The 13956-nt window shown below is 41.6% G+C and overlaps 1 protein-coding gene across 1 annotated transcript; it reads left to right on the forward strand.

The window, feature by feature from the left end:
• The first annotated feature begins 52 nt into the window (after positions 1-52).
• Positions 53-13260, forward strand: hrob (homologous recombination factor with OB-fold). Its single transcript, XM_026164242.1, has 10 exons — positions 53-519; positions 689-739; positions 905-1885; positions 2086-2169; positions 2704-2838; positions 5041-5149; positions 8670-8755; positions 8845-8967; positions 9112-9319; positions 10299-13260. The coding sequence occupies exons 1-10, from the start codon at positions 508-510 to the stop codon at positions 10352-10354; spliced, it is 1845 nt and encodes a 614-aa protein (XP_026020027.1). The 5' UTR covers positions 53-507; the 3' UTR covers positions 10355-13260.
• Positions 13261-13956: the final 696 nt, after the last annotated feature.

Here is a 13956-nt window from a genome sequence, read left to right on the forward strand (position 1 = left end):
ACCTGAACATCTACTGCTCACGAGTAAAAAAAAAGAAAATGTTTTGCTCTCTCAGAGATGATACTAGCTCGTCTGGGAGACATTACAAAATTGCTAAAGAATTTTGTCTTTTAAGAAAAAAGAGTATTTGCGTGAATCGGTTATTTTTATTAGTAAGATAGGTTTGTTATTAACCACGCCGTAGCGTCGCTAAACTTGGAACAAAAACGGAGCTACATCTAATGGGAATGGGGATTGAATCATCTCGCTTCACTTCAACCTCCTTTGTAAAAACATTCCTTACGTCATCACGTCGTGTTTGAACGTGGCGGCGCGATACCAAGCAGTACAGCCCAGATAAACTTTACCTGTAGCTAGCAAGTTAGTCTCACTTAACTGTGGTTAAAAAGGAAAAGAAATAGCAGAGATCATATTTGTAAGCCGGCATTAAATGGCAATTAATGTCTTAATTGCTGTCTGGTATATTTGTTCAAAGTGATCAACAACGGTTTTTTATCGCGATAGCCCATGACTGCAATGGTAAGTCCAGCAAACTGAACGCAGCTGAGGCTAACTAAGCTAATACACGTTAAGTAGCTCAAATGTGTGGCATGTTTTCGAGTTTACCAGGACATATTATTACTATTATTATTATTATTGACATTTATTGGTACTCGTGCTGTGTTTTATTGTTGTGTTTGTGTTACAGACCTGTAAATTAAGTGGCCTTTTCAGCATTGGCGAGGACTTTGAAGATGAGGTAATAATCAGTAAATATAATAACACCTGATTTTATTTAACTGTCGTTTCAGGCTGCTTTCTGTCACATAATGGTCCTCCTGTTCCCTCGTAATCCCACTGTGTGTGTGTGTGTGTGTGTGTGTGTGTGTGTGTGTGCGCGCGTGTGTGCGCGCGCGTTTCCCAGGACCTGCTCGAGACAGACTGGGCTTCCTGCTCCGTGTCTGGACCAGCCAATGTGGCAGCTGCTGTGTCATCCTGTGCTCTGCGTGCCTCCTCTGTTACTCACAGAGAGCCGGAGAAAATTTGCCTCCAGCAAACTGGAGAGAGATCAGCTGCCCCGTGCAATGGCACAGCATCAGAGAGCAGCACGCACACTACTGCTACGGGACAAACTGTTGCTTTGGGGTTGAGACGGCTCTCATCTTCCTCTCATTCCCGCTCTCCTCTCCCTACTCCTTCTCCCACGTTGAATAACTCTGAGCCAAATCGGGCAACACAACAGAGTCACGCTCACGCTAAGGGGCTGCCAAAGCCCTGTGTGGCTCAGGATGACTTTGATGACTGGGATGTTGACCTAGCAGACCTGGAGGAATGTGATGGCCAAATGGGACGGATGCCTGAACCTCCTGCTCCACGTGCACCCACAGTAGAGCCTCCAGCCAAAATGCTGCGACCCTCGACCTGTGGACAGACTCAGACACTACCTGTTCGGACAGTGAGGGAGCTTAGCGCCGCATCCAAGACTTCTAGCTCCACTGGTCACAATTTGGCTCCTTTTCCACCTGTCCAACATCCAAATCCATGTCCTGCTTTCCCATTAGCCCCTCCACAGAAGTCTGACGTTTTCCGTGGCTTCACTGCAACTTCTCCAGCCCTGAGCTCTTTTTCCAGGACGGTTAACAAACCTCAGCAGCCACAGAAAACATGTACAACTCCAAGACCCTCCTCTCAGCCCCGCAACCTCTTTGATACAGTCTCCCCGGCACCTCCTTCCTCCCCCTCTCCCTCTGTGAACTCTCATCCTCTTCACACGCCAGTACTCACCAATCGCCTGGTCCAGCTAGTCTCTGCCTCCAATAAGCTTCCCAAGAAGAGGCCTCGCTCAGAGCCACGCCAGCCCAGGACCCGGCGCTTCCCTGGTCCAGCTGGGCTTCTGCCACAGCAGGTTGGTCTCATGTGATGCTGATGCACTCTCTCCTAATCTGGCTTTCTGCAAATGAAAGCACAAGCACGGTCAAGCCAAGGCAAAGATGCCTGAGTAGAACTCAGAAAGAAAATGAATTAGTTATGTGTTCTGTTTTGGGGTTTTTTTTGTTTTTATTTCCCACCTTGCTGGCATATAGTGATTTAAATTTCCTCTCTCAGCCTCAGGGTCAGAACCTGGATGAGATTGTGGTTTCTGTTCCTCAGACTCCTGCCCATGGGGCTGTGGCTCGACTACCAAGTCAGGTAAATAAAGCAGGTTTTTTTTTTTTTCCATCTTTTCTATCACTGTTGCACCTTCAAAAGCAGACGAGATTACAGAAAAGGCTTGAAAATGCCAGGTGTCCACACGGTGTGAGGCCAGTAAATCATGAACAGATTTTGTATTGGCCACATGGAGGCAGCGGAAATGAATGACTAAAACAGCACTGACACCACCTTATGAGCTGACATGGAAAAGAGCTGCCTATTTACACATCCAGCTTGTTAATAGTCCCCTGATGTCAAGTGCAGTATTCTCTCACTTTTGCTCTCCTGAAGGAAACATCTGGCACATCAGCTGCTTAATGCTCCACTCTGTTCAACAGCTAGTCTACGTAGGACGAGTAGCTGCCTGCCAATTTGTGCATTGTTTGTACAGGATGCAGTACTCTACATAACACTATTTACAGTTATTTGTGTGAAATATTAATTAGAGCCACTTGGAAGAACCAGCAAAGGTTAAGAATTCCATTTATAGTGTCGCTGTATGTTTGTGGGTGTAAAAACTTTATGTTAAAGGCTTCCAGCTCACAGACTGAGGAAGAAGAGTTCAGTGGCGGTGCCTGGGCAGCGATGAAGATGGAGATGGGATTGGATGAGAGGCATCCATCATGTTTCCTGCACTCCTACAGTGTGGTCATGGTGCTTCGCAAGGTGAGCTGACAACGTCGTTACACAAATGGAGAAGAAGTCCCACTCGTACTGTTTATTCAAGCGCTGTCTAATATTTAGGTCAAGCCTCTTTACAAGTTATGTGTCTTCACACCACAACGGCCCATTTGCCGCCGTTGGAGGTCTATTGGCATAATCAGGACAAATGACGGCGCTGTCCTGGAGGTGTTGTGTAATTATAAACAGTACGATCGCTCATCAGTCACACTAATGGGGACTCTGCTGTCGCTCTCCTGTAGCTGTGTGTGAAGGGCCGCCAGTGTGAAGTAGCTTTGAGTGGCAGTCATTTTGAAACCTTACACGGTGGTTTCTGCTGTGTTTGCTTGTCACTGGCTCCATTTAACAGGAGCAGAGTCGGTGGCAGGACGCTGGATAAGCTCGCTCAGGTTAAGCCGTTGACGTGAATGTCAGCTTCCCCAAATCCTTGTTTTTCGTGAATAAACAAATGACCACACTGCCTCAATGTGTTCTAACAAATGCAGTGTAAAGAAAGGTTGATCTCAAGAGGAAATCCTGCTCACTGCTGTGTATTTACTTCCATCAGTATATCTTCGTAACACCAGATTTGTGTCGAGGGTTAATTTAAAAACTGAGGTTAATCAGTAGGTTGGTACACTGGAGAAGATTTGATATCATTTGTAAAGTTTCTTTCAAAGCATCAGGCTATCATAGATTATCGGAATGACTGAACACTTACAGTTTATCTAAAGTAAATAAGGCTGGGTTTTTAATCCCGTGCAAACACTTGCAGACAGCTGTGGACATCACAGATGATTAGTTGTTCCTATTCCACTTGAGGGACGCTTGCACAGCTGGCGACCTTGCAGTTTTGGCACATTGGAGGGCACATGGATGTCCACATGAAGAGATTCAAACAGACCCTCGCATTCTAGTTGATGTCAAAAGTATTACACCCACATGAGGCACTTTTAAGCAACTCCAAACCCTGTACCTTCAGCACTTGCGTAAAAGACAACATGTGGCTTTGCACAGAAGTCAAACCCCTCCTGGACAATATGATGCCATATTTTCACCCAGTCACAGTGCACTTTGCACTCTCTTTACGGCAGTGCTGTGAATTAAAGCGAATGTGGTTTAAATTCAACACCACGCTGCATCAGCAACACTGAAGTTTTTAAACTGGCCGTCACTGAGAGAAGGAAGGCTGCAAATATACTCGGGCTTTCTCTTGCTTTGTGCTCACAGCCACCAAAACATCAGAGGCCACACTCAAACAAGGTAAAAAGCAATAATTCTGTCCATTTGCGAGGCATCCTGGCTGGCCGTTTACGGTGCCAAGTCCCCAGCCGCCTCCCAGAAACCAACCTTCATGTTTATGTCCCTGTAAATTTTAAATTGCACATCCTACAGCTGCAGGTAGTCCACTGCCAAAATAAAATTTCCTCCATGCTGTTATATTGCAGAAGCATTTTGTTGGATAAACAAGTGTAATTCTGCCCCAGAACCTCAAAAGATGATTTTTTTTTTTTTTTATTCATTTATGTTTTTGTTTTTTTTTATCTTTGTGGGAGACGAGCGTGTTCTTGATTTGTGTGCACAGCCAGCAGTTGTCTGGGCTTGCACTTGCCCACTGTACTACCAGCCAATCAGCCCAGCTAGACCTCCGGTCCTCCGGCTCTTCCCATCGAAAATGTAATAAATAGTGCAGGTGGTAGGCTCTTATGTGAAAAGCCCATTATCCCTGATGTGCTGATAGATTTAGAGCTTAAATTTGAAGATTTAGAAAAAAAATCTGAAGTTGCACACAAGAGTTATTAAAATTCAGTATCCAATTGGAGCACAGAACATGTGTTTACACAATTAAAAACAAGCAAACAGTTGATTCGGTTATTTTCTTATAATACTAACATTAAATATATATGTGAGTAAAATGTGTGCCATGAAATCAGACTGTCATCACACAATCCTCAGCTGAATTATTTAGCTTCCATGTTTTCCTTAACACTAAATCGAGTTCTGTTTTCTACTGTATTCAACATAGAAATGCTTCAGACCCATTTTACAAGAAAGAATTAGATATTTTTGCTTGAACCATTACTAAAAAGATGAATGATCAACTTTGTTATATTTAATCTGTTAATCCATGAATTATTTAGAAATATTGTTAGCAAAAGTTATCGTGTGTGTGTGTGTCTGTGTGTGTATTTTCCCTCTTCTTGTTAGGCTGCGCTGAAACAGCTGGTCAGAAATAAAGTTCCAAACATGGCTGTGCTTCTGAAGAGCATCGTCCACACGCATGCTGATGCCAAGGCAGTGTTTAAGGACCCGACAGGTAACAGACAAACCCAGACACACTCAGTCTTAAAATAAATATGATGATTCATTGTGAGTCGATTACAATGCTCGACTCTAGTAGAGCCTCAAAGAAAACTTCGGTAGGGAAAAGAAAGAGGAAAGCGTGTTAACTAGTGCTGAACCATGGGAGCAGAGGAGCTGCGAGCTTTTTCCTGCACATTTGACATTTGCTCACTGGGAGCTCGCCTGATTGAGCTCCACGAGGTACGAGAGCAGAGTTCAGCTATTGTAACACGCTTGATTGCGTGCACACATACACACATGTACACACACCCCGTCTTGCCCAAACAGCAGGACGCCTCTTTCTTCCCACCGCTCGTTTCCTCTCCCGCTCTTTCTTAAACCTTTCCCCCCACTTTTGTCTGCTGCACCTCTAAGCTGAGTCGGTTGCCATGGCCCCCAGAGAGCAGCCACATGAGGTGAACTGATTATCATCACTCAGGAGTGGATGTTGCTCTCAACACCGGACTTAAGTGCTTATTAGTGATTCAATTGCCACAGATTGGCATCAGTAGTGGGCGGGTATTAAGTGCTTCTGACACCACAAGAAACTGTTTGCTTAGTCATGTGACCCTGACCTGCTGGAAGGTTCTTTGCTTTTTACCCAGCAGACAGTGTTATCTGAGAAGCTGCTAACAGCGCACGCTTAACATCCACTAGTGCTGGGGGGAAAAAAAAAAGCTGAGGAGAAATTAATCAACATATTAGTATCTTAATCATTTATCATTAACAAAAAATTTTGGGCTTTCATCATAATGTGTGTGTATGTATAAGTATGAAAAATGGGGATTCAAACACTTGCTTCTGGTGAGTGATGAACTCTTTCATGTCGCTGCCGATCCCTCGAGCCTCCATTTGTGGACTTTTTGCAGTTTAAAATGGGTAAAATATTCCTAATGTGTACATAAACACGACTCGGTGCGTATGACAGCAGTCTGGTGGTGGAAAAAAACGGAAACACGGATCTTTAGATCACGTTCTTGACAGCAGAGTCTGCTGTGGATTTAGGTGTGATTCTGAGCTTCAGGAAAGTTTTTCACTATTTTCTGATATTTTTATATTTGTATGAAAACAGAAGAACCATATCTGGGAGATGCTGATGAGGATCTTTAGATGCAGCTTAGCTGTCTAATAAACATGCAGTTTTATTCTTATGAGTTTGAAGAAGGAAGCTGTGGTGTTAAAAGGTTTTTATTCCAGGCTTGTTCTGAAGCTCTCAATACAATCTCGGATTTATTCAGAGTGACACACTGTTCATATTCTTTTTTTTTTTTTGGCTTTCCTGTTGTGTTTTTGATTTTGTTTTTTTGCCCAAACCGTTACACTAAATATGTCAGAGAGTTTATGGAAATGTGTGCAAAATGCTGCTGTCTCTGGTTTCTTTTGGAAATTTCCGTCAAACGTGAATATTTGAATCCTCTTGGGTTTGAATATTTACCCGGAATAATCACATCACAAAGTGTGGAAAAAGCTTTCCTACATTGTTAGAAATGTGGATTGGCTTGCAAAACTTTGGGTTACTGTGAATAGCTAGGCATGTAAAATGTGACCTGATTCTTCCATTTATTTATTTACATTTATTTTTTATTTTTTTAAATTTCACACTCAGTTTCCTGTTTTAGTTTCAAAATGGCCAAAAAAAGGCCCAAAGCAAATTATGGGGCATCCTAGATGGTCGACTCTTAGTAATGTCCTTTGGTGTGCATCACGGCATGGAGAGACTTTTGGTAGAGACCTTTCTCTCTGTTGCTACTGCAGAAGGCATCTGTGCTTATGATTGTCTGTTTTTGTCCTGAGTTTTGTTTGTTTTTTACAGAGATTATGATATTTTTTGTCTTCAGATTTTGCTGGTAATGAGTATAATCCAGTCTTGCTTTTGCTAAGGAAACTTTTCCAAGTGCTACTCGCTGCTGCACCCACCCTTTCTACGCCTCGTTTCAACTTCATTAGTCAAATTTTTGGTTCCTAAATGAACCAAATGAACATCTAAAATGCTTTTAGATGTTCATTTGCAAAATTTCAACTATTTTTCAGACAAAGGAGTCTGCTGTGTCTTCCCCAAGGTCTTTTGGTGTCACATGGTGATTTTGATATGAATTTCTTGTAATTAACATCAACTTGACCTTGATCTATTAACTGCTGGCTCTTTATGAACTGAAGAAACGGCTAAATGAATACACTTTGCTGTCATTTTGGAGCCTTCTCCTGCTTTGTCGGCATGAATTATTTTAACTTTCAGTGCTAGGCAGCTGGAGCTCGTAGCTAATGATTGCTGGGTCAAGGTTTCAGAGTTGGCAGAGCTGGTCGAGTTGGCAAGCAGAGTATTCATAAATCCTGCAAATTTGGATCACTTGAGGGGTTTACGGAGTTTCCTGTGGCTCAAGATACTTTTTACCTGTCTGAATTACTGCTGAACACACAAACTGCTCAGGAGCCGGTTATGTTCCAAGTTTCACTTTAAAATTGAGTACAAGTGCAGTATTTTCACTGATTGTTTTATTTACAGCCTGTTTTAAGCGCATTATAGATTCTCTGCTTTCCAAAGATGTTTTATATGTGCACACTGTTAAGTTGCACCTTAGTAAAACCATTGAATGAAACGCTAATTGTGCATTAAATTCTCACAAGACTGTATTCGTTAATCTGCTGTCGAGTTTCTTTAACACTGCTGGAACGGCCACTATTAGAATTATATTTATTTTTACCTGGTGCTAAATCTCTGGTCTTCAGTATCATCTTAACTGCAACAGTGTTGCATTTTACTGTTATTTTTTTTAATGTTCTTTATCTATTTATCATCACCTGATAAGCTCTCTGATTGTAGTAGGGACGCTCATAGGGATCGTTTTGTGGATAAGAGTCGTGATGTATGTAATGCCCGGTTTTATGAGAGCGTCACACAGGGCGGGAAGCAGAAAGCCTGGCGTAACAGTGAAAGGTTTTAGGTTTTGTTGAGCCAGCTACAGCAAAGAAAGCCTGGCTGTGTTGAATTTCCCTTGGAGTAATACTCCTTTGGGTATTATATAATCTGGTAGCAGCAGATTAAAAGGAATCTTTCATCTTTACCTTTATGCTGTTTGGGGGTCAGTTTGTCTTCTAATCAAATGTGAATAGAAGGAAAAGAAATTCTGACTGGTATCTTTTTGTGAATTCTCCATGTTTTCTTCTTATCTTGTGCAAATGTGCACACTCACATGCACATTAAAGTGAGAGCTTTCATGCCATTTCATTGAATTATCAGACTTTTTGGTGGTTGCCTGTCCAGAAAATAAAAAAAATTATTGCTAGATTAATAAAAAAAGAAGGTAAATAATGAAGCGTTTCATACATTTTGATCATAAAATGCAGATTATGGATAAAAACATTTGTATTCAAGAAGGAAAGTGAAAAAGTGAGGATGTGTTTATGCAGCTAAAATGTATCTTTTGTGAGAAGTTATGAGTAGTTGTGTGTGTTTAAATGTTTTTTGTACTTCTTTATAATGCTTTGGACTGAAGGGGAGATTCAGGGAACTATTCATCGGCGTCTTTTAGAGGACAGAGCAGAGGAGCTTAAGGTCGGGGCTGTGCTGCTGCTCAAACAAGTAAGGCATACCGCCCACAATCGTATAACTATAGTGTTGTATCTGAGTTATACAGTGGTTACAAATCAGTTTCTTACTTCTGTGAACAGGTGGGTGTGTTTTCCCCCTCCCATCGTAACCATTACCTGAATGTAACTTCCAATAACCTGCTGAGGATCTACGCTGCTGATGGAGTCAGTCTGACCTCCACTCAGCTTCCCCCTCTGGTCCTGGTGAGCAGGATGGCTGCTGCTGAAAATAAGATTAGCACGTCTACATTCCAAGAAATACAAAAACATATTTACTTTTTTTCTTTTTAGATATATGTCCTGTCAACCTGTCATCAGTCCCTTTGAAACATATTCATTCTTTTCTAGGAGCCGATGTTGCTGTCACCCACTCAGTCTCCCGGTGTCCTTCAGGAGCCAGTTTCCTGCATGCAGCTGATGTTTGATGAAGAGGATGACGAGGGAAAAGATTGGGAAAGACACACAGAGGGAGACCCTCGAGCCCCTGTAGACAGTGGCAGAGGCTCCCTGGAGCGTGGTGGGAGCACAGCACCACAGGAGCCAAGCTGGGATGCAGGTGGGGCACATGCAGTAACACTTGCAGACAGGGAGAAAAGAGCTTAGTACAAGCAACACTTGTAGAGAAGCAGAAGAGAGATGAATTCTTCTCACATCGTGAGCTCGCCTGCTGTCGCTCTGAAATATAAGGAGTTATTTTCCGAATAAAACATTAATGATGTTTGGTCATTGGCATTTGACTGCAATTCTGAAACCCTATCAGTCATAGCCTGATTTGTTTTTAAACTGTTTTTGTTTTTGTTTTTGTTTTTGTTTTTTTGTCTGATGAGCAAATATTTATCTCATATCTAAAAATGATATGATGCAAAAAGGCAAGCCATGTTTAGGATTCTTAGTCCCAGAATTTTACCTCAATTTGCCTAAATGACAAACACAGTGACTGTCTTTGGAGGACAAATCCTAAGAAATCCACAGCTGAGAATTTCCATGCAGAAATGTGAAATGTTAGCATCTTAGGCTGATCAACATCTAGCTATGGTCTAAAATTCTGGAGCGCAGTCTAAAAACCAATAATAGCAATGACATCCAGTGGTCACAGGGGGTGCTGTTTGAGCTCCAGCTCCTCCCGCCCACGTGTTGAAAGAACAAACTGAATTGCTTCCAGTGGTCACAGCAGCTCACTGCCTCGATGCATGCGAGCAGGAAAACTGGATTAAAATGCTATATTCAAACTGTTTATTCTACAAATCCGTTATGATGCCGTCATGGCCTTTGATCTGGCATCACCATCAAATCACTCTTTGCATTTTGCATTTGCAGCAGCACCTAATAAAAAATGCATTGCTTTGTTTTTCATCCAACTGAGTATTAGAGCATTACAAGATGAAACCAGTACCATGTGTGTTTTTTACTTAATAACTAACCCCTGATGATTGTAGTTGAAAAATTGCAATCATTGCTGTTTTGTTTTTGTTTAATCAAATGTCTGAGGCATTAAAATACTGTCTCATGTGCTGACCTGTGTGTTTGTTGCACAGATGATGACCTGGATGAACTGCTGGGAGAATTGCCCGAGGATGCCTGCAGCCTATGATGGAAACTTCACATGAAACTTTACAGACTGTCTCCCAGGACTTGCATTATGACTGACTCACCTTGCACTTCTACCCTCATTTTCCTTTTGAGTCACCTTCTAAACACCGAAATACTGGTGAAACGATGTACATGTTGTTTACTCAAAACTGTTTCAGATCTGTTTATAAATACAAACAGAGAATAGTCTTGAATTAATTTGTTGTAAGTGTGCCGATGCTTTGTATCACCGATAATTGATAAGTTGCTCGTTAGTTCCAAAAATCTGCCTCTTTTGATTTCATCTACACATCCTGTGTTCTTGTAGCGACTTTGAGCCTCTTCTATGTGCGTATTAGAGATGTTTCCCTTTTTGTTTCATTCTTATTCATTGTACCTGCTCCACTGACCTTGAAATGGAAGACTAATCTACACAGCATTGATTTACTAATTATGCAAAATGAAACCAAGGTGAGGCTGCGGCTGTTTTCCAGTTAGTTTTCAGTTTCAAAGTGGACTGGATGATTTTTTTTTACGCTGCTTGTTTACGGTGCATTAAGAGGTGTATCAGAGGTTTTTGGCTTGGGATTGCGAGAGGTAGTCTGAGTCCCATGTGGTTTCCTGACCTAAGCAGTGTTTACCCAACTGTGCAGTGCATCAGGGTGGAGTCGTACTGTGACTAACAGGCTAATATGGTGGCTTTCCCGACATCTCCTCCTCAGATCCAGACTTCTTCAGCACTCCTGCCTGAGTATAACAGATTCAGGTTAATCCTCATCCTCGTTCTCATTTTGAGTATGATGCAGCTGCTCAAATTGCCTGGTTTAAGTTGAAAAGCGAGAGGGAGAGAGAACAGGGATGATGAAATGGGTTGTATTTGCAGTTTTTCAACTTAGCCGTGTGGCTTAAATAAGTACATTTACAGTGCAGTCTAAGTATTTGGACAGTTACACATGATCTGTTTGCACTCTGTTTCTGCACGTTGGATTTGTAATGGGCCAGTAAATGAGAGGAGAGAGTAATGATTTTCAGTGTAAATGTAAGGCTGATTACATTGTAGCCTGTCACTGCCCTTATGGATTAACTGATGTTTCTATCCAGACGTGATGTCCTCCTTCGATTCATTTATACTGACTTTATAAGGCAGGTTTGAGAGTGTGATCAGCGGCTCATCCAGAATAAACAGTGTCCTTTCTAGAAAGTAATCATACTGTTCAGCTTTTTGCTTTTAAATTGTTATATTGCCATTGCTAAGTATTGATCTAAAACCCTTAAACTCAGTTTGAAAACTCAGTCACCACTAAAAATATAAAACCCATTGATTCATTTAAATGTAAATAAGCATATTTGAGTAAGTCAAATTTCATTTAGGGTCTTTAAGATCAGCAGCACAAAGCGCTTCATGACAAAAATGCCAGAAAGTTCTGCAAAAGCACGTTTAAAAAGATGAGGTTTTAGCTGATATCTAAGAGATCAGTCCACAGAGCTCGGGGCTCTGTGGGGGAGAGAGTTGCAGAGTCTGGGCCACTGTTGCAAAACTCTTTGCTTTAGTTCTCAGGCTTATATGATGCATAGCCAGCAGCCCCTGATTACATGGCCTCTGGGATGATCTGGAGATGTATGCATGTAAGAGTTCACTCGTGTATGCTGGTGCTTCTCCATGCAGAGCTCTGAAAGTCAAAATCAGAATCTTAAAGTGAAATCTGAAGTTAATGGGGAGCCAGTGCAACTGAATTAGTAACAGTGTGACATGTGAGTACTAAGACTTCACCTTCGCAGTGATATTCTCTACAACCTGCATACTATTACTGTAAGGCAGTTTATACACTGTACTGTGTGTTTATGCTACCCATTCAAAGAACTATAGCTGCCAGGCTACTTTTTGAGAACCAGTCCACTGCACGTGGGTTTAATAGGACCGAATGTGTGGGTTGCAAATTTGTGAATCTGGTACACTAGCCTTTTCTACAGCCACCATCAGTGCTTTCAACGTAGGTCCTAGCAATGATATGGCACTTTCCCAGGGTCAGTTTTTTGGTACTACCAATGTTTTGTAGTGGAAATGCACAAATCTGCTTTTAAATTACGCAGTGGTAGAGGGATGTGAGGGCCTTGTGTATTTCGAGTGGTTTCTTGTAGAGCTAACTGAGTGGGCTTAACGAAGAGAAACGTAACTGTTTTTGTCATTTAAATCTACAAGAAATTAAACTGGTAAACTCGAAGTACAATTATTAATTTACATTAAGGAAACATTCAGTTTTTTCAGACAACAATAGATGCATATATAGTGTACAGAGCAGGAGCGGCTGTGTGGCTTCCACGTTAGTTTCGAGCAGGGCAAAACTCAGCATAAGATCAGTGGAATAAGTAACATAACAGATTGGACTAAAGCAAGGCACATCAGGTTGTTCTCAGCTAGTGAACTCTAGCGATGGCGACAGCACAGAGAGTAGGTGCAAAAAGGAAAATGGCACCATAGTGAAATGCAAGGTCTGCTACTACAGCAGATGAATCACGAGCTATCCATGCGAGTCCGTGAGAAAACAGGCGTATGGACACATAATGTGGAGGTGTAAAAGACTGAATAAGTCTGTCCTTTAACTCTATATGCTAAGACCACAGGAGTGCAGTCTGGTTAAAAAAAAAAAAAGCAAACAAATGCTGGCATTGAAATAGTTGACCTGCCATTATAATCTAGCCTCAAGCTTGCTGAACAGGGATTTTAGATTAGCCTTACTTTATCCTTTAAGGTTTATTATCTTTTCTCGTTTTGGTCCAGCTTCTATAGACATTGATCACACAAATGGATTTTGAAAAGTCACATGTACTCTAAGAATCACAGGTGGGTTTAGTCCATCTGACATGATCTGTGATCCTCTGAAAGTGTACCCGGCAAATCTCTGGTATAATAAAACAACATGTAACGTATTCAGCCAGTTTCCCAGACACTGATTACCCCTGTAGACTGGAGACTTCTTCAAGAAGGTTTTTTTCCTCCTTACCATAAATCTGAGGGACACGATACCTATGGCAAAAGACTGAAGGGACTAGAAGTCCTTCTTTTGTATTATTTTAAAACCTTAATAATTCTTTGTAGCAGAAGTAGCTTTTTCTTCTTCTTGTAGAGACCGATCTGGTTAAACGTAATGAATGCCTGTCTATGAATAGGTCCTTGCTGTGGTTAACTTAAAAAAAAAAAAAGTTTCCTTTTTTCCCCCTGTAAAATTATAGCTTCTCGGAAAGCACTTAAAATGAACCAATCCAGGGATGTAAATGCTCTTCTTACATATTCAGGGATAAGTCGTCACAAGTGAAAAGCAATCCAAGAAAAAAATAAATAAATAAATACATTTTGAGGTCCACTGCAGTAGCTCCATATATATTGCATATGATATAAAGTATCTGCACAGATAGCAGCAAGGATTGCATTGCACTGCCTCCTTGGCAGGTCCTAGTGGACGTCATTAACCCAGTTCATGTGCTTATGAGAACAAACAAGCATCCAACACCCAGTTAAGAGCCTTGATGATAAAACTCCTGTTTGGAGGGGAACTTTGAAACTGTCGGTCTTTCTGTGTATGTGCAGGAGGAGCTGCACTTTTCCTAATCTGCACATCTACCAAT

The sequence above is a fragment of the Astatotilapia calliptera genome, chromosome 4 (genome assembly GCF_900246225.1).
Source record: "Astatotilapia calliptera chromosome 4, fAstCal1.2, whole genome shotgun sequence".
Lineage (NCBI taxonomy): Eukaryota > Metazoa > Chordata > Actinopteri > Cichliformes > Cichlidae > Astatotilapia > Astatotilapia calliptera.

Excerpts from the sequence above, each read along its gene's own strand:
- hrob (XM_026164242.1), top strand. Across the intron at positions 1,886-2,085 it reads CTGGGCTTCTGCCACAGCAG|CCTCAGGGTCAGAACCTGGA; the intron begins GTTGGTCTCATG and ends TTCCTCTCTCAG. Across the intron at positions 5,150-8,669 it reads AGTGTTTAAGGACCCGACAG|GGGAGATTCAGGGAACTATT; the intron begins GTAACAGACAAA and ends TTTGGACTGAAG.